A 19,506-nucleotide genomic window follows, 5' to 3' on the forward strand; every position below is an offset into this window, starting at 1 on the left:
ACAAACGCTGACAACAATCTTGACAATTGTGTCCACCACATCATGAGGCCTCAAGTTATGACGCATTTGATCAAGGTGGCAGCATTCGGGTGCCTTGCTTCCATTTCTGCACCCATTGTCCATAGGGACAGTCTGGCTTCCACTGAAAACACTCAAACAGACATTCATGGCAAACATACTCATGACTTTATAGGATTTTACTCAACACAAGTTATCAACAAAGCTGCTTGTCCTACTCTGAGGTGAGTAATAGTATACATTTTACTAGAAATAAGTATTGTATGTATGAAATATATGCATTGTGGTCTAATTGCGGTAATCTCAGGTTTAAGTCAAGATAGTTTACTGAACATTATGCTGTCTTTTGGAACTTTTTGATTTTAGTTTTACCTGACTATACAGTAATAAAACTGTATAAATTGCAATTAGCATACTGAAGCTTTATGATTTTGTGTGTGTGTGTGTGTGTGTGTGTGTGTGTATGTGTACGTGTATGTGTGTGTACAAAAAATGCCACTGATATCATTTCTATTCTCCTTTGGTTGCAGTGGGTAAATCATAAATTTTATCTTTGTATTCAAAGTTCAACTAAGTTAATTGATGTACTGATTTTTTTCTCATTCATTTGATAGGACATAGAAGTAGCATTGGAATTGCAACAAATATTTATGCACAAGTACCAGATGCATTGTATTTATAAAAAGGTTACTTACAACACCCGCCTGTATTATTTTACATTAAAATGTGTGTATTAGTCAATATTTCACTACTGAACCTCCTGTGACATTTTGTAGGAAAAAAGAAGAAACAGCAGCTGAAGTCTAAGATAAATTACTTCTGTCTGACAACAGAGTAAACTTGACAATGGCAGCAAAGATGGAAACCCTCGATCCTGCCGCTTTAAAATCTGTCACTTCTACAGTGACCTATGACGCTAAATCTGAGACTGTGACCTTACCAGGAGGGTTTGTCTCAGTTGCAGGCATCACCGTGGTAACCGGTGGTGTTGAACTTTCCTGTGGATCTTGCATTCTGGCTTTTGGGTTTTGGGGAACCCTTATCGGCCTCAGTTGTGGAGCTGTGGGACTGTGGGATCAACTGAACCACTTTAAAGAAAGAATCTCTTACTTACTGGGACTGGGGCTCGTGATTCTAGCCATCAGTGTAGGGATGGTGGGAAGTGTGGTGGCATTTTACCTCCTGACGAAGAAGAAGAGAGAGATGACACGTAAACAAAGAGAGGAAGGAAAAGAAGTTCTTGTAGGAGACAATGGAGGATCGATTAAAAAAGTCACAGTATAAAAATATGTAAATATGTGAACCATACTTGATGCAAAAATAAAAATAAAAAAAATGTCCAAAGATCTGAATAAACTGTACGGTAAAGTTCACAAATATTGGATGTTTTGTACAGGAAATACAATTACTCTTTTAAGATAAGATAAGATAAGAAATCCTTTATTTCTCCCACAATGGGGAAATTCCAGTGTTGCAACACTCATTATAGGACAGTGCAGAAAAAGTTCACACAGAAGGTTTTAAAAAATAAATAAAGATGTGCATGCATTAAAAAAATATGTACAATATGGATACACTTGACTTTGCTGTATACTGTATACCTCCTCCTCTAGCATAATTTTTTATTCTAAATAATGTATGAATATTTGAACGAATCAAACTGAGCACCGTATAATTTATGAGTTTTGTGTGTGTATGAGGTAAAAGACAATGAATAGATCTAATACGTGGAAAAAAGAAGAGGAAGTAAGAGGACTGTTAAAAGGTTTATTGAGCCAATAAACCAAATGTGTCATCATTTACCCCTAAATCTATGGATGCTGACATTTTTAATTAACCTGCTTTTATGTGATGTTGTCTTTTATTACTTTTGTTTAGCTTTTATTTATGAGATGTCTTGATATTGTCTTAACTGCATTTATTGTTTTTAATACCATTACTTTTATTTGTATTTATTGACATGACATTTTGTGTTTTATATCTTTGCATATATTGTCTTCTTTTTTCAACCTTGTCACAACTGTTCTTCATATTTGTCTAGTTTTAACTTGGCTGTACTATTGTTGCAATGCCTTCTGAGCATTGAAGCACTTTGTAATTGCAAACATACCAAATGTTATGCAACTGTTGCAAAGTGGTGGCTAATAGCAACACTGTGTAAAATTGTATTCATCTACTGAGGGCAAAAAAACCTCTGCATGCCACTTGATTCCGAGGTCAACTAGACCAGGACTGTATTAATGCTGTTCTTTTGTTGAACTGATCCTTTAATGTGTAGACATAAATGAGAGGAGACAGAGAGGAAAATGTGTCAGCACCTCCATCTATTGGAGAGAAAGCGAATTACTTAGTCTACAGTCGTTACTCTGATTTATTGAAATAAATAACCTACTGTAAATACTGTGGATTGTAAATACTGTCTCCCACTGTGTGCAACATATGGACATCAGCTTCCACTTGTGGCTCAGTCTGTTTTTATACAATCCAATATTTAATCATTTATAGAGAATTCTGAATGAATATATTTTCAGCTAAAATAATAAAAACACAGCTCTGTCATTAAGCTTGCTGTTGATTTAACATCACTGCTGATAAACTCATCCTGTATTGGCGTTTACATACAAATACTGTTGGTTTTCTCACACAACCTTTACTCACTTGGGGTCACATGCCTGTTCTCAGGTATGTGAGGTATTTCGACAGGTATCAGATTTGTAGGATCACCTGACAACCCGCTTCAACCTCCGTGATCACGTGTCACTGCTCAAGTTTCAGGAAACTTTTTTTCTTCCTCCTGAAAACAAAACTTCTCATTTCCCGCCTTCTTTTTCCGCTCATTGGCCAAACATAACAGTCTCTGCCTTGTGATTGGTTAAAGTAGGACTCGTCTGTAAACGTCAGACTTAAACCACACCCCCTTCTTTAAACTCGTTTATGTGTAATTGATATCTTCCCCGAAGGAAAAACCTCCGAAATTTGTCAATTTGGGACAGTCGTGTAAACGTTTCATGGACCCAGAGGTGAAGGTGAGTTTGTGAAACTGTAGGGAATCACCTCGACGACCCAGCTGTTATTTGGCGAAGTCAGAGTTGTGTAAAGTTGCTGCCAAAACTCTCAAGGTGTCCACTGTCAGTTACTTATTTATACAGTCTGTCAACTCAGGCGAGTCGATGTAAATGTTTGTGTTGTTTTTAGCTAACACAGCTCCATAAGCGGGCTTTGAGCTCTCCTGTGTGTGTACTAACATGTAACTGTTGACTCTCTGTGCTATTTGTGGTGCTCTTGCACATAACGTACAGGCAGACGATAGGTTTGTCTCTGCTTAGATTCCATTACATAATCCTTATTATTCACATATAGGCCACATATTTAACAGAATGATCAGCTGTGTGTTTTATTTGATTAAAACCCAGGAGGAATTTGGAGAGTAATAGCATAACAAGTACTGTAACATCTAGAACTGACAGGGAATTTGAAGTCATTTAATACATAAGACATATACACATATATAAATGTACTGATACATAAGTAAGGACTAAATTAATTTTTATTTCACACCATTGTGTACTGAGTTAATCTGCCAATTATATTAAAGGACAAGGTGATTAGAAATTGTATACTTAATTTCTGTTTCTCAGTTCAAGTTATGCTAAAGTTGACCCAGTAATCTGTAGATATTAAAACATACTTTCACCATTATAAAAAGTATAAACCATAATTCATGTCCGATTGATTATATTTACATTCGTTTTTACTGAACTGAACAGATGAGCCACAAACATTGTCAGATTGTGCATTTCAGTGTTATTGAGAAGATTACTTCTTTTTTGTTTCCTGTTTAACATAACTGAGATTATAGTAGCAGAAAACCACATGACCATGTTCCACCCATTCCTTCAGTGATTATATAGAGAAAAAAGAAAAATAAAGCATATCAGAGTTTGACACAAATCAGTTAACTCTTGCTTCTGTTATTAAACCTAGCTGTAGCAGAGGGAGATAAGAAAAAAATATATGTTCATTTTCCACTTATCTTTTTTAGGATGGATCCTAAAACACCACCCGGTGTCAGATAATGTCTCGACAAAATACCACTGAGTGGAGACTGGGGATGCAGTTTTGTAAATAAAGTGGAAGATGGGAGGTGCTGGTGGTGGCAAATATGTTAGAAAGCTAGAAAAACTAGTTGTATTAGCTGTTTAGGAAGTGCATTTAAGAGTGTAACTTTTTGGCTCCGTGGACAACATCTACAATTATTTATTCTTAAGGTAAAGTGAAACTTCCAACAGCAAATACATAGTTAAAAATAACTGGATGATGGAGTGCAATGAGAGAGTTCTGTGTGGGAGCGGGGAGGTGGAGCTGGACCCCAACATCGTCAGTGAAGAGGCTGGAAAGCTGTATTCAGAGCTACAGGTAAAATATCTCCTTAAATTGATGTTCTTTCTTTAGTATTTGTATAATTTGTTTTTTGCAAACTACCAATATTTGCAAAAATTTTATATCAGATGGGATCGATGGGAAATTATTATTATCCTCATTATTATTTTCCAAAAAAAAGAACAGTAATCACTAATATTGCAGCTAATATTGAGATAGATTTAACCACTATCAAGGTATCACAATGGATTACATACTGTCACCAGAGTATTATGCACAATTTGTCTAGCCAACCTTGTATTATACAAAACAGTTTGGTTATATTTAATAATGTTTAGCGTCTTTCTGGGAGGGCTTTTTTTGTAGTTTATAACATTTTCTAATAAGTAAAGTCATTTATATCATTTATGTCAGTTGATAAAAGGTTAAAATCCTCATGATGACTATATGGAATAATGAATATATATATACAGGAATGTTTAAAAATAGTTTGAAAAAGTTATGAATGAAAATGTAGTGTAGCTGCATTTGTACAGTATGAAATAGCAGCATTTCTTTGCTTTTTGTTTTTGGATGTGCAGTAATCGGTGGTTGATGTGGTGGCCAGTTCAGCCATTAATTTATGCAGAGATGCTGTCAGACAGTTAGACATTATGGTCTTTAAGTCTGACCTGTTGTATTTTCTTTGTCAAATTAAAGACTGTTATCGAGACACATGGTGAAGGTGTTGTGGAGTCACTGGTACCCATATTTGTGTGGGTCCTGGAGGGGCTAGCCAGCTGCAAAGCCCAGCTTAGAGCCCGGGAAGAGGAAGCTGAGAGGGAGAAAGCTGAAAAAGAAGATCTTCTGGAGAGATACCAAGCAGAAAAAACACTTCGGAAAGACAGCCAAGAGGTGGGAATTGATAGACTTTTGAAAGTGTTGATAAGGCATGATTTGAGGTTTCATGTTTTTTAAAAGCTGTGAAGGTAGGTGTTTGTGTGCAGTCAGAGCTGTTAAATCATTCTGTTTATTTAGAGGTATCTGGAGCTAGATGACCAAATTGAACAGGAGAGGAGAGCTATGAGGGGGAGGGAGAAGGAGCGAGAACGGCGGGAGAGACAGTTGGAGAAAAAAGCGAGACAGCAAGCTGATCAGTGTGAGTATGTCAGTTTAGTTAATCTTTGTTCTATATATCATGGCGTAATTCCTTGCACTTTGCAACAGCTGGACCAGGGCTACAGTCTGTACAGTTTGTCAATAAATGCCATGCTGGGTCACATTTTTTCAGTAATATTTGTTTTATTTTCTCAGTGGTGGCCTTGGATGAGCAGAAGGCAAATCTGAGTAGAGAACTGGGCACACTGAGGCACACTCATAACAAGGTCAGACACTGCTGATTAGTCTAATGAATTATCATTACACCATTGTATCACCACACTGGCACTTTCCTAAACAGCTGGTCATTGGGTATTTATCTGTTTTTGCTATCACTGTTACAAATCCCTGCTCTTCTGGCCTTCAGCTGATGCACACATATCGGGAGCTGCTGGAAAAGAGAAAAGAGTCTGAAAGAGACTCTCCTTTAAGGTTGTTCCTAATCTTTAATTTTAAGCATATTTCATATACAGCACTGCATGACTCATACTGGAAGGCTGAAAGACATTTAATGTATTCAACAACAACATGATACTGTGCAACTGGCATAAGTAAACTAAATGTGTTTGTGGTAGCAGCTACTCACAAGTAATAGGAAAACTGTTGCAAAATTTAGGAATAAGCTAAATAAATCCTCAAATGACTTCTCCTGACATTGTCACGCTCTATATTTTATGTAGGAATCATGTGCGTCCCAAGAATGCTGAATATTTATCCAATCAAGTCCCATCCGAATCCAGTTTGAGTGACAAGGTAAACATATTCACAGACTACTTGTCTGTATTTTGATGTGTTTAATATGACATTTTGGTGAAGACTTTGCTTCTGTCTCCTGCTCTTTTTCAGCAGGTGATTCAAAGGTCACATTCACACTCTGGTCCCCCCTGTTTGGAAGTTTTAGTAGCTAAAGAAGAGAAAGCAATTGATGCTGCAATAAAGCCTAATGGAGAGCAGTTCATCAATGACATTATCAGCTCCACGCCTGAGCTGGCACAGTTTCATGGTCCTGTGGGTGCCAGGTAATGTTTCAAACCAATAACTAGTTGATTGAACATTATGTCTATCATATGTCTCATTTATCAGTTAAACTTGATTTTGCTTAGAGTCATTGATATGTTATGCTGTGCATATTTTCTCACATATCGTCATCTATATCATAAGTTCCCCAGTGCTGCTTGTAGGACAACCTGACGAGTCTGAGACCAGCCTAGAGGATGAAATGAAGGAAGCGGAGGAAAAAGAAGGAGAGAATGAGGAGAATTTATGTGTGGAGCAGCAAGTTGGAGAAATGCAGGAAAAGAATGAGGAAAATGTAGAGGATGCTGAGGAAGATGACAGCCTGGAGTGGGAGCTACGCAACACTGATTCTGTATTTTCCGAACTCTCAGAGCTGAGTCGGGATTATGTGGAAAGTGTCGACCAAGGGGCCAGTGTAAGAGGTAATTGCAGATTTTTTTTTTTTTTTTTGTAGAAACATATTTGTACAGACTTTACAAATGCATTTTCACTTGTTTTTATCCAGTATAATGACTGTTTAAGACTGTATATTCATCTAAACACAGAAAAACACAAATATCCTGGCACCTTGTTATATCCTGTAATGAAATCCAAAGCTGATAGTTGTACATGAAGTAAATTATCACAGACATTTTAGGTGACTGCAGGTTGTTTCTAAAAATAAACCTCCAACTGTGAGAAGCTATTTATACACTGCTGACACTGACTGCAAGTTCTTCAGTGAAAAGAGTGTTGCGCTTACTTTCAAAGCTGTACTTCCTTTGCTTTTTGACACTGCATCCTTTCAGGTTTTTCTTTTTTATGTGTTATTACTGAGTGAATAATATCAAATTAGCTCCTCTTTGCACTGCAGTGTTTGTGTTTGCTGTTAAATACCTCTTAAACTCTTTCTATCTGTTCAGGCACTACTGACCAGTTTGAGGAGATTCTTTCTCAGTATGAGGAACTGAAAGTCACCCAGTGAGTCCTATATAAAGTTTCTCTGACCTTCAAATGGGTTGTATCTTGTGATTATTTGAGTGTATTGGGGATTTTCCAGACATTGACTTCTTGCTTCAGTAGGCAGTAGTTAATATGTACAGATTCACTAACTTGTTAAGCTATCACTCTTTTTGCGTACATTTTTTCTGTAGCTTTAAATTATTTATTTTATGCCCCGTATCTTTTCCCAGTGAGCTTGTAGATGCAGCTCGAAAGGCTTTGATATCTCGGGTTGTGGAGCTGACTGATGACCGGTCAGCTCTGAAACTGGAAGTAACTTTACTTCAGGAAACAGCTTTGCGTTTAGAGAGCCGAATGAAAGAAAAAGAAGAGGAAACTAAGAGGTGTGCAGATTTATTCCACACATCCCCCTTGTTTTCTTGTGCCTGTTAAGTCTCTGATATGCATTTACATTTTTATATAATATATTCCATTGTGACAAACATTTTTGTCCTCTAAATCCACTGTTCATAGACTACGGAAAGAACTGGAAGCATGTCAGTCACAGGATCCTGACGTAAGGAGACATTGTTATTATAAAGCATCTCAAGCAGTGCTGTGTTTTTTTTAAATTCATTTTCCTCTTTGTGAGAATTCGCCACTTAAACTTCAGTAACATACATCTTTCTGTTCAGGCCTCTCTACCCACATCCATGCGTCATTTCTCTCGTTCTGAAATGGCTCGCGTGGTCATGGAGAAGAACCAATACAAGCAACGTCTGTTTGAGCTGCAGGAGGCAGTGAGGCACAGTCAGACTCTCAGGTAACTGCTCTGCTGTTTTACTTTTATTTTATTTATTTAGATTTACCTTAAAATAATTTTATGTTTGGACCCGACAACATCTTTGCATTAATTTTTGTGTCTTTTATAGAGCATCTAAGGGAGAGAGGTTGACAGGAGACAAAAGGTCAAGTGTTTGGAAAAAGTAAGTGCTTGTCTGGAATGAGATACTCTTAATTTTATTCAATTATTAGATGTCCTTATAACCTATAAACTGGCATGCTGAAATGAGATGTTTTACAGTAAATATTTTCTTTTAATGAAGGTTCAACCGCTTATTTGGCTTGTCCAAGGAATCTTTAAATCCACCTTCTGCTCATGCATTTGCCCTGCCAAACTCTCCATCTCTCAATCGTGCTCCTGTGGCATCTCCACAAGTACCGGCTGTTAGTCAGACCCAGGCAGAGTAAGCTACTATGAGAGTCAAAATACTCTACTCTTTCATTTTTCTCACATTACATAATCATCTTCAAATAATGAGTGATGAGAAATTGCTCACTCAAGGTGATTCCCTGTAGATCTGCTTCTTCTTCTGCTCTCTCACCACGTGTCAGACGGAGGGAGCATTACAGAGAAATTCGTTCGTACATTTGGGGAAATCTGGGAAAACGGCAGATACACGGGTGGAGCCTACCACTGGCAAACACACAGGTAATAGAAGCAGAAACATTGACATACAGATGGCAAACACGAGAGGAAATGTACATAGGAAAATTTGTCTGATTTTGATACAAGACTGAATTTAATTTAACCAATTCAGTGTAAAACAACCTGCATTCAGTTGTTCAGAGCTGTTGTGTATCCAGGTAGTATACAACCTTAACTATCTTATGATAACTAATGCTATAATATATCCATTTTAAAATTTTGAAATCTGATCAGGCTTTGCTATGTTTTGCTGACATGTACTTATGTTATAATTTTGTCAGCGTTTCAATATTTCATTCCAATTTACTGCTTTTACCAACATTAATATTCAGCATTACTGTAGGCTGTTTCTTTGAAATATTGTGAATTTACATCACTAAAAATATTGTGAATAAAACATTAAGACATTAGCTCAGCTGTGAACATAATTTCTGCCAAATTATGTCAGATTTTCATCAGCAGTGGTGGTGAAAACACCTTTCATGATCCCATACTTCGTCACAATTTTGTTCCCATATAGATCTTTTACATGTTTTTATTACTTAAAAAAATACTACAATAGGCCAGTGTATAACAGGTAAAGTAAAACACAGCACTTAGATAATATTATTTTGTATTAAGGGCAACACGGTGGTGCAGTGGACAGCACTTGTGCCCATGTCTGCATGGGTTCTTTCCGGGTACTCCATCTCCCTCCCACCATCCAAAGACATGCACTGATAGGTTAATTGGTTAATCTAAATTGCCCAGGTGTGAATGTGAGAGTGATTGTTTGTCTCTATATGTCAGCCCTGCGATGAACTGGCGAAATGTCCAGGGTGTACCCCACCTTCGCCCGTAAGTAGCTGGGATAGGCTCTAAGCGACCCCTGTGACCCTAGTGAGGATAAAGCAGGTTCAGAAAATGAATGAATGAATATTTTGTATTAAAACACAGAATTGGATGATATTTTTGTACATGGATACATGGATTTCTTCTCCCATATACAGTAAATGTCCATATAGTGTCCTGTCTTACTGAAGTCAAAACCTTTAGGGTCTGTGAGATGTTTTACATTTTGGTTGACAAATCTCATAGAGGATGAACTGACAGACTGTGCTTTTAAATGTCATCGTTGTAGGAATCACATGAACCTGTCCCAGAGCCTAAAGATGTGCCTGTTTTAGTACAGCTCAGACTGTTGGATCAAAGAGACTCCACCGCTAAGGTAAGCCTTGTCTCCTAAAAATGTTTGGACAACAAAGTCTAGTAGATTTTACATGTGAGAAGCATTTAAACATGGACCTGTTTTCTGTTTTCTTCTCTCTAGCTGAATTGTGCTGTTGCAGTCCCACCTGAGATCTCTGGGGAGGCCACAGTAAGTCTGTCATTATCCTGATTAAATTGCAACTGTAGCAAGTCTCTAATCACCATGTACAATACAATCCAACCATAACTAACCACTACCCAGGAACATGTTGTTTCATGCCAGTCATCTCTCCAAACATCATATTCCACCTTCTCCGTCAGTGTTCTGTGTGGGTAGTTTCTGGCCCTGCCTCCAGCAGTGATATTACAGTGATTGATCCAGCTCGGTCCAACACAGTATTGGATCAGTTCACCCTACCTCCCACATCTCCTGCCCTCTGCATCTGTGCTGTACCTCCCATAGGTCAGTGCCAGTACAAGGCAACAGCAGCTGCCTACAGTGTACTTCTCTATGCATGTCTTTTTCCCTCATACCAGACTGACATTGTACTGGAAACACTGGAAAGTTGCTGTTTACTTAGTGCTTCCTTTGACAAAATCTCTGTGCTCTTTTGTCAGGTGATACCTTGGGAACAGTGTGGATTGGAACTCAGGAAGGAAGGTAGTGTCTGCTGAATAAGCAGCTAATTTAAAGAAAAAATACTAGCTGGAAGAGTAGATGTACAGACTATCTCCTTTCCTCCTTTTCTTTCTTGTCATTCTTTTGCAGTATACTGATACATTCAGCCTCTGCTGGCAGGAGGCGTTGTCTGCAGTCGATCTCCCTCACTGAAGGTGTTCATTCACTCACGTGAGTTCTGTCAACTTTGAGTTCAAACTATATATTTGATACTTATAAATATATGTCATGGGTTTATATTGCTTGTCACAGTGTGTCAGTGGCATTTGTAAATGGCTTTTTCCCCTGGAATGTTTAAAAATAGCTTTTTGTTGACAAATCTCACAGGTACTCACAGAGTCAAGTCATAGCTGGTTTAGCTGATGGCACCTTAGCATTTTTCTCACACAGTTCAGGTAATAATTTCTGTTTCCCCTTTGCATTTATGTATATCTATGTTAATCTTCCTCCCTATCTATCAAAGATGGGGGGTTGTATAAGGTACTTATCCATAGTGAGTGTATTACCTGCAGTAGATCGCTGTCAGCATGGCCCCAGTTTGGAGATGGAGAGTTTCAAACTGAGCAGTGCACTGCTGTGGATACTCTACCAGGCTGTTATTGCACCCTGTGTTTAAAATATTTTCCCCAGACAGTTCTGACACAGAACTGAAACTGTTGTATTGCTCTTTTCAAAGCCCCAAAAACAGTCATTTTACCAGAATGCAGAAGTTACTGTCCTACAACTGCCACAACTGACTGCTCTGATCTGAGCTAATGTGTTGAAATATTAAGGTCACACAGTAACGTAGACAAAACTTCCAAGGCAACAGATGTGTCACTCCCGTGTTCTTCCCTTTCTACCTCTGTCCATACTTCATTGTTTAGCTCTCATGCTGATAGTCCTGTATTGACTATGGATATGTCCCTCATACAAACCCAATTCGATTTACTTTTACCCTGATCTAAGGTTAATAGTCAGTAATAAAAATTGCTGCGATTGACAGATGGCTGGAATCTGCAGTTGCATACAGTGATGCCCCTTGGGTCAAACCCTTTGCAGCCCATTCGCTGTTGTCTTGCAAAAGGTGGTCGCATGTGGGTGGGATATTGGAACAAAATCCATGTGGTTGACATTGAAAGCAAAAAGGTTGAGGTAAGTAACACTGGATGTACATTCTATTGATTTGACCTATATTCCCACTGTCTTTGAACTCTTCATCATCATCTTCCTTTACAGCAAACCTTCTCAGTTTCTGAGCGCAGTGAGCAGCAGGTGCGTTTCCTGTGTGCTGGAGGTAGTGGTGTTTGGACATCCTGTAGGCTTGACCCAATCCTCAGGTTGTTTGACTGGTCATCAGGGCGACCCTTACAGGAAGTTGATTTCAGTGCTTTGGCATCCAAAACATTAGGTGCGTAACAATTTTTGTCTTTTTTTATTGTTAGGTATGTGTAGTATTATATACAATGTCCTTGTTTCTTAGATGCGCATTTACAGCAGTAAAAAACATGTGTTAGTGTAGCATAGTATTTTCTTTTTAATGTGAGTTTAGGGACAGAAATCTTCATGATGATTCACTTATTAAGTATTCAATTATACCATATGTTTGGTATACTTACCATATTTTGTTTTCCTATTTCTTATCATTTCACTGAAGAAAGAAATTCCATCCTTTAGTATTTGTGTAACTGTTTTTAATGTGTAAAACAGTGCTATATTTAGACACTTCAGCAGCTTCAGCATCGTGGCGGCAATATATAGTAATCGTGTTGACAGAGGGTCAGTCTACAAAAGTTTTAAAGGAACAGTTTGCATTGATTGCCTGAAATGTAAATGTAAGGTTTTCTGGTTTGAGTTGCTTTGCTTTGTGACAGATGAGTTTCTTCCACCTCAGTCAACACATTTCTGTTTGTGTGTGCAGGTCAAGCCTTCCTGACACTGTCACCTCTGCAGATCTCCTCTCTCACTGTCATCTCTGGCCGTCTTTGGGTGGGCACAGGAGGCGGGGCAATCCTCGCCATACCATTGTCGATAAGTATGGTCAAGCAGACAAACAGTATTCGTAAACATGTACCCATTTTATTGTTAGAGGTGCACTTTCACTGCATTATCATATTAACTCATTTCCACAGCATCAGAAGCAGTTTCCATTCCATACTGCTCTATGGCATCAGCTCAGCTGTGTTATCATGGACATAGACAAGCTGTCAGATTTATCATTGCTGCACCTGGTAAGAATCTGGTCCAAATGTGCTAAACAGTTTCAGTACAACCTGTATCTGTGTGCTGCATTTGCTTTGCAAGTGTCTAAGTCATAGTTACAAAGGTGTAAATATTATAATTTGTTTGCCATAGGTTGCTTGATCACTTCTCCTGGCAGCAGCACTGTCACTACCTCACAGCTTATCCTCAGTGGTGGAGAAGGTTACATCAACTTCAGAATTGGTAAGTCAGAGAAGTGGAACGTAAACTACAGCATTATATGCTTCAACTCTAATGTCCTACATCACTGGACTTTCTTTAAATAGTGGACAGTTACAACCAAACTAATACATGTATTCTGTTTTAGGTGATGATGCCAGTGACGAGTCGGTTGAGTTGTCCCAAGCCACACCTCAGCGGTCTGAACGCAGTCACATGATCATCTGGCAGAACCCCACCCCCGCTGTGCCCAGCCCTTCTCTGTGATGTCTGTTTGGGAAAAGATGCAGCAGACATAGACTTTACACCAGCAAAACTGGAGTGGTGCTGTCGTTGACTTTAGCCACTTAGCAATGTGGCAGCAGTAAAAGAATCCTCTAAGATACAGTAAATATGATAAATGATCATTCATCCTTGTTTACCTCATTCTTTTTGTGCACTTACCTTTTGACTGGGTTAACCTATTAGATCATGATGCCTTTCTGTGTGTCTTCAGCTGCTCCTTGTGGAATTGGTCAGTATTTATCTGTACAGACTGCGTTCATGTTTTTGTCCTTCTCAGTTCTTTGTGGCAGTGTATTATCCATGTTACTGTTGCATTCAGATTCTCTGCCAAACACCTGTTGATATATGTTTTGTTTTTCTTAAAACTGCTCTTGAGGACACCGTGTACACAATATGTTGTGAACTGGAAGCCGATGGTCTCTCAACGTTAAGACAATCAGCAATTTATCATCATTCACAAACTGTATTGAGATTGAGGATAACCTTTTGTGATTGTGATTTGTGTTGTGTTAAATCACATAACCTTTCCACACTGCACATGTTGATACAACAAATAACTGCACTAACAGACACACTGAAAGTGTCTGTAGAGATGAGTGTGATAAATGTTTCCTATCCCTTAGAAACTATTTTTCTTGATCAGGTTTTGATGCCTTTCTTTGATGTGTATGTTTGTGTCTTAATTTCTTTTATGTTTCAGTTTGGTTCAATATGTAAAATAAGGGAGAGGAATTCTTTCAAGTGTTCTATGCAGTATTTATATTTAATATGAAATTCTAATTTTGGGCACATGTTGATAAACAAACAATCCCCATCCTGTCACTCTTCTTGCAAAGAAGATGTAAAGTATTGGCTCTTAGTCAACCTAATGCAATCATTATTGTCATTAAAATGTCTTAAATGTTAATTTTGTGGCTTTTTTTGTTTGTTTGTTTTTTTACATTTTTACAAAACCAAAGGAAACACAAAATAATGATGCATATTAATTCTTTTCATCTCCATGTACTGAATAATACACCCTTTTACAATACAACTTATTGTAGTCCATGCAAATTATCGATGTAAACTCTCTAGCTGCACAAGAGAAATTTGCATATACATGATTATTAGCAGTGGCACTCCTGGTCTTGTTAGTGTCAGTCACTGGTCTCTTTGGGCTGCTGTAGTTATTATGTTGGGCTGCTGCGGGTCCTGGGCATCCGTATCCTGCGGCTCACGGAGCGGGCGAGTCGATCCACGGCTCCCACCATAGCACCCCCTAGCTCCTTTTGGGAGGTAAGACCTTCGATGTTGCCACTGTACCAAACAACCCATCCTGCCAGAGAACACAGCACCAGCAGAGCTCCCGTGTACACCAGCAGATCTCCAAAGTCTTGGCCTTGAATTTCCAGCGGGGCGAAGACCCCCAAGAGCAGAGAAATGACCCCCAGCAGGTCCATGAGCACCGCGAACACCAGGGCCAGCTTACAGTGGGACAGACCGTCATATTTCGGTGCCATGACTGCACTAAAAACAGAGAAAATGATGCTTAATGTTTCTACACAAGCCTTTAAATCACCAATAAACAAATCGTCCTGACTGAACAAAGCCCTTCATTGTTGTAAACTACAAGTGCCACACCTGTCACGTGGCAAACGCAGTTTACACCAGTTTATGCTGCGATGTCCACATTATACATAACATTTACAGGAAAAAAGTACCACCAAAACTTACCGGAACAGGTTTGCTGGGGCTTTACTGCTTAATAACTGGTGTTTATGATGCAGATGAGTGTTTTCTATGTGTCCGGATCGGCTCCAAACCTGCCACCAACAACAGTGAAACCTGACACCGCGTCACCTGTATTACCTGTCCTACAGTTCAGCCCAGAAACACCACATGTCAACAGTGACAGACAGACAGACAGACAGACAGACAGACAGACAGACAGACAGACAGACAGATAGATAGATAGATAGATAGATAGATAGATAGATAGATAGATAGATAGATAGATAGATAGATAGATAGATAATTCAAGGGATTTAAAACAGTATGTGAGCCTATAGCAAACAAAATATTTCCTTATCCCATATATATGCCTGATACATACTGACTATACTTCTGTCAGTAGTCAGTACACATGCGGAAATGACGCAATCGAGTGTTGAAAAAATAAAAGCGGTAATTGTTATTGTTAGCTTGTTAGCTAGCGGACGAACTCGGGAAATGGAGATATGACAGAGTAATAACGTCTTATTACATGTGCACGATTAAGTTATTACAAACATAAAGTGGTATGTACAAATTTCTGCACAATATATCGGTATAACGGGGCTTCTGTTTACGCCTGAAACAAGAGTTGTACAACTGAAGTGAATAGAAATAAGGGGAAAGTAATTTTATTTTTCTTAGCTAAATTCTGGCTAACGTCTGCCAGGCTAACAGGCTAACATTGCTGAGCTAATGATATCTCGCTACCACAGTATGAGAACATTTCCAGACAGATGCACACTGCTATTTATGTATCACACTCAGTTTAACTGTGGAACACAAAGGCAGACAACATTTCAGTTTCGTAACCTTTCCTTTGCTTCACTGCCTGTCGAAGCTTGTAGAAATTACTACTGTAACGAAAGCGCACCGGTTACTTAATACATTTTTAATACACAAGAATTCACAATGACTTTGTTTATTTCGTAAAGTCTTGTAGTACAATATTAAATAATCGTTGTCCTATGATACCATATAGTAATCTACTGTTTTCCTTGTTGGTTAGATGGAAGACGGAAACAGGACTGATGCTGCTGCATCCTCATCCAAGAGCCACACAGGTTCCCTCCACCTGCAAAGTAAGATCCTGAAAAATACTGCATTCTTTTGTCCAGAATCATGCACAACATTTATGCATATTTTCTCCCGTTCAGCTCCAAAAAATGAGGATGCTTATGAAATAGCCATCCCTTATGAAGAGAGCAACTTTGAGCAGCAGGGCTTTTTCAACCAGAGTGATCAGAATTTTGATGGTGAGCAACACATCAAATACAAGCAGCTTTATGTCTTGAATAGCATACACAGTAGCTACACTTCACGTAGAGTTTCATACTATACTGTGCTAATGATCTTTAAAAATAAATTGTCTGTCCTCAGACTCTGGTCCTTCTGCTGGACCATCTACCGTGAGCAACTCATATATGGTGATCACCAACCTGCGGACACAGCTACAGATCTCTCTGGAGAAAAACTCTTGGCTGCAGAAAAGAATTGAGGACCTGGAAGAGGAGAGGGACTTCCTCCGTTGCCAGCTGGACCGTTTCATCTTTTCCACAAAGAGCCAGGCACAGGATCAGAGTCACAGCCAGTACAGTAATGGTGAGGACATGATGCGACAGGTGTGACATGATAACTGTTCCAATGAGATGCTGATATATATATATATATATATATATATATATATATATATATATATATATATATATATATAATTAAAAAAAATACCTTCTGACTTTTCTGTTTTTGTAGGCTATGAGTCTAGACGATTTAACTGGAGGGGAAGGAGAGATGAAGATCGTCCTGTTGGTAAAAAATAAATACATATGCATACAGTTGTGCTTCCTCTGTGTAATATGTTTTACCTTTCAAAGCTATTATAATTTAATTTAATATGTGTGTTCTCTTCTAACAGAGCAACAGAAGACAGACTCACAACACTTCTCCTCACGTCAGTTTATCCAACGAAGGCCTGCTCCTCCAACAATGGTGCCCTCCAAAAACCACATCTCCAGTCCAATAACCAGTCAGCTTGCCTCTATGAATGCTTTGTTCAACTCGACACAGTCCCAGTCTCTTCTTCAAGGACACAGCCATAGCACTACCAGTACCACAGCCACTGGCAGCAGTGGAGGCACTAGCAGTGCAACACGGCCATCCATGAATGACATGAGTGGACATAGTAATGTAGGTCCAGGTAATACAATTGAAATGGCTTTGTATCATTGCAGATAATGCAATCAAACCTGAATGCCAGAATAGAAAAAACACACCTTTTGCATATTTGTCATGTATCTTACTGAGAAGATTATATAATTTTTCTTCAGATTCCCTTTCACTGCTTGGAGAACCTGATGAGTTCTTGGATCAGGATAGCTACCTCGAGGAGGAGGAAATGATATCAGGGGAAGATGTACTGCCGGATGCCATTAACAACAACAGATCTCCGTTAAAGAGAAGACGAGTCTTCCGACTCCCAAGAGAGAGGCAGAGAGGTAAGAGTAGAGAAGATATCCTACAGCAATACATTTGGAAGTTCACCACTATACCACCATGGCTACAACAACACATGTAACTTGAAATGACTCACAGATGATGAAAAGACCAAATTTAACTCATGCTATGTTTTTCTATAGTGAAAGATGCTGCCGGAGTCCTGTTTCGTTACAAAAAAATTCTTCTTACATACCAGCGTCTGAAAAACATGTCCAAAGCCTTCCAGATCCATGGTGTGGACCGCAACACAGTGGCGTCCACCACACCAATTGCTGAGCTGCTTTTAGTAGCCCCAGAAAAGGTTGCAGAGGTGGGCGAGTTCGATCCATCTAAAGAGAAGTTGCTGGACTATGCACGTCGCTGTTATACGGCCCTGGATGAGGAGACACTTAGTAGGGTTCAGGCCCTGAAGAAGAATAACCTACTCCTGCCAATTTCTTACAGGTTCAGACACTGAGGAAGAACGCATCAGGGTAGTTTGAAATTTTTTTACCTATAACACTCTTGTTACAATATGACTCTGCTTTTATTGGTTAAAAATGTTGATATTTTAAATTATGCCTCCTACTAATATAGGAAGTGTGGTCTGCTTTCAACAATGCTACTGTTGAATTATTCGGTTGTTCCACTGAGATTTGTTCCAAACCCTACAAAATTATCAGCCATAAAACACAGTGTGTCACTTCTTATGCCTCTGGTATTGAGGCCCTTGTATTTTGTGTGATAGTAATACCTTTTGTAAAATATGGTACAGATCTCTTACTATAATATAGGATATTTGTAACACATGCTGTGGCTTTCAGTTCTGTGAAAAATTGTGGATGTGACTCACAAATTTAAAGTATAAACTTTAACTTCAGCAAAGGCAACTACCGTGTGCAGATGGATGGTGTATTATTACTTTCCAATACTCCACTACAAATGCATGTGAGAAGAGATATTTGATAGTCAGTAGTTTATTGTGATCTTGTGAGTATTAACAATTTTCAATTCAGCAAATATTAATCTTATCTTTCACATTTTTCATGGTACAATAAAAAGCTCATTTAAACTGAACAAATGAGGCCAAAGTAATTGATAATGGTTGGTTTTCTAGCAGCATTTACTTTAAGTTAGCACTAATAATCTGCAAAAATAGATTTGATTCTGTCTCAGTGTCACTCTCAGATTGTATAGCTTAAAAGCAAGTGTAGGATGAAGTCAAACTGTTGAGAGGAATTTGCAAAATTATACAAGGGTGCAGTGCTTTAAAAGTCAATACTCTTCTCTCATTTTTAGCAGGTATGCACTAATCAAATCATGTGTGTCTCACTGAAAATCTGTCCAAAATTCACCTTATAGATGACTGAAATGTCAAGAGGATATTTGATTTTTTTTTAAAGAGCTACTTTTCTTAACCTGTAAAAAAAACACCAGCAACTGGAAAATGCTGAGAATTCACCGATTAAATGGTTAAGAATGAACGGTAATCAAAACATTAATGTCATACACGTTTAAGACACAACTGTATTTAAAACATCACATTTCATGTAGAAATAGTTGATTTCTCTTCAGGAATATCAGCACACAAATATTACCATTGTAAGATGCAAGTGTGTAAATAACTAACATTTGTTCCTGTTCCTGTAACCTATTGTGTTCTCCTTTCACGTTTTGCCCAGACAAAGTGGCTTTACTTTGAGCACTTTATTTTGTAATTTTCTATTTCTCCTATTCAAATAAAGTAACCTTTAGTCTTAACTCATTT

The 19,506-nt window shown here is 38.4% G+C and overlaps 3 protein-coding genes across 8 annotated transcripts; 2 read left to right on the plus strand and 1 right to left on the minus strand.

Moving 5' to 3' along the window:
• The first annotated feature begins 23 nt into the window (after positions 1-23).
• On the plus strand, positions 24-14,417 carry LOC115435467 (C-Jun-amino-terminal kinase-interacting protein 4). Of its 4 annotated transcripts, none has more exons than XM_030157896.1 (29): positions 24-242; positions 795-3,044; positions 4,061-4,434; positions 5,098-5,292; positions 5,416-5,536; positions 5,692-5,762; positions 5,903-5,967; positions 6,216-6,288; positions 6,382-6,554; positions 6,697-6,974; positions 7,455-7,512; positions 7,725-7,877; positions 8,008-8,050; positions 8,169-8,296; positions 8,406-8,459; positions 8,580-8,720; positions 8,869-8,965; positions 10,083-10,169; positions 10,272-10,319; positions 10,472-10,613; positions 10,769-10,811; positions 10,920-11,000; positions 11,157-11,224; positions 11,815-11,963; positions 12,048-12,219; positions 12,730-12,843; positions 12,941-13,039; positions 13,164-13,253; positions 13,378-14,417. In XM_030157896.1, the coding sequence occupies exons 3-29, from the start codon at positions 4,333-4,335 to the stop codon at positions 13,494-13,496; spliced, it is 2,964 nt and encodes a 987-aa protein (XP_030013756.1). In that variant the 5' UTR covers positions 24-242; positions 795-3,044; positions 4,061-4,332; the 3' UTR covers positions 13,497-14,417. The 4 variants fall into 4 exon arrangements, with proteins under 4 accessions (XP_030013756.1, XP_030013753.1, XP_030013755.1 ...); XM_030157893.1 differs by having other exon boundaries at positions 25-242; positions 8,833-8,965; XM_030157895.1 differs by having other exon boundaries at positions 25-242; positions 6,385-6,554; positions 8,833-8,965.
• LOC115435496 (transmembrane protein 238-like) lies at positions 14,257-15,599 on the minus strand. Of its 2 annotated transcripts, none has more exons than XM_030157946.1 (2): positions 15,228-15,599; positions 14,257-15,015 (listed from the first exon to the last, which is right to left on the minus strand). In XM_030157946.1, the coding sequence occupies exon 2, from the start codon at positions 15,011-15,013 to the stop codon at positions 14,684-14,686; it is 330 nt and encodes a 109-aa protein (XP_030013806.1). In that variant the 5' UTR covers positions 15,014-15,015; positions 15,228-15,599; the 3' UTR covers positions 14,257-14,683. The 2 variants fall into 2 exon arrangements, with proteins under 2 accessions (XP_030013806.1, XP_030013805.1); XM_030157945.1 differs by having other exon boundaries at positions 14,257-15,020; positions 15,228-15,595.
• Positions 15,600-15,656: 57 nt separating this feature from the next.
• Positions 15,657-19,499, plus strand: ccdc106a (coiled-coil domain containing 106a). Of its 2 annotated transcripts, none has more exons than XM_030157916.1 (8): positions 15,657-15,790; positions 16,273-16,345; positions 16,421-16,519; positions 16,644-16,865; positions 17,016-17,072; positions 17,176-17,460; positions 17,591-17,758; positions 17,900-19,499. In XM_030157916.1, the coding sequence occupies exons 2-8, from the start codon at positions 16,273-16,275 to the stop codon at positions 18,214-18,216; spliced, it is 1,221 nt and encodes a 406-aa protein (XP_030013776.1). In that variant the 5' UTR covers positions 15,657-15,790; the 3' UTR covers positions 18,217-19,499. The 2 variants fall into 2 exon arrangements, with proteins under 2 accessions (XP_030013776.1, XP_030013777.1); XM_030157917.1 differs by having other exon boundaries at positions 17,179-17,460.
• Positions 19,500-19,506: the final 7 nt, after the last annotated feature.

This window comes from Sphaeramia orbicularis, chromosome 16, assembly GCF_902148855.1.
Source record: "Sphaeramia orbicularis chromosome 16, fSphaOr1.1, whole genome shotgun sequence".
Classification (NCBI taxonomy): domain Eukaryota; kingdom Metazoa; phylum Chordata; class Actinopteri; order Kurtiformes; family Apogonidae; genus Sphaeramia; species Sphaeramia orbicularis.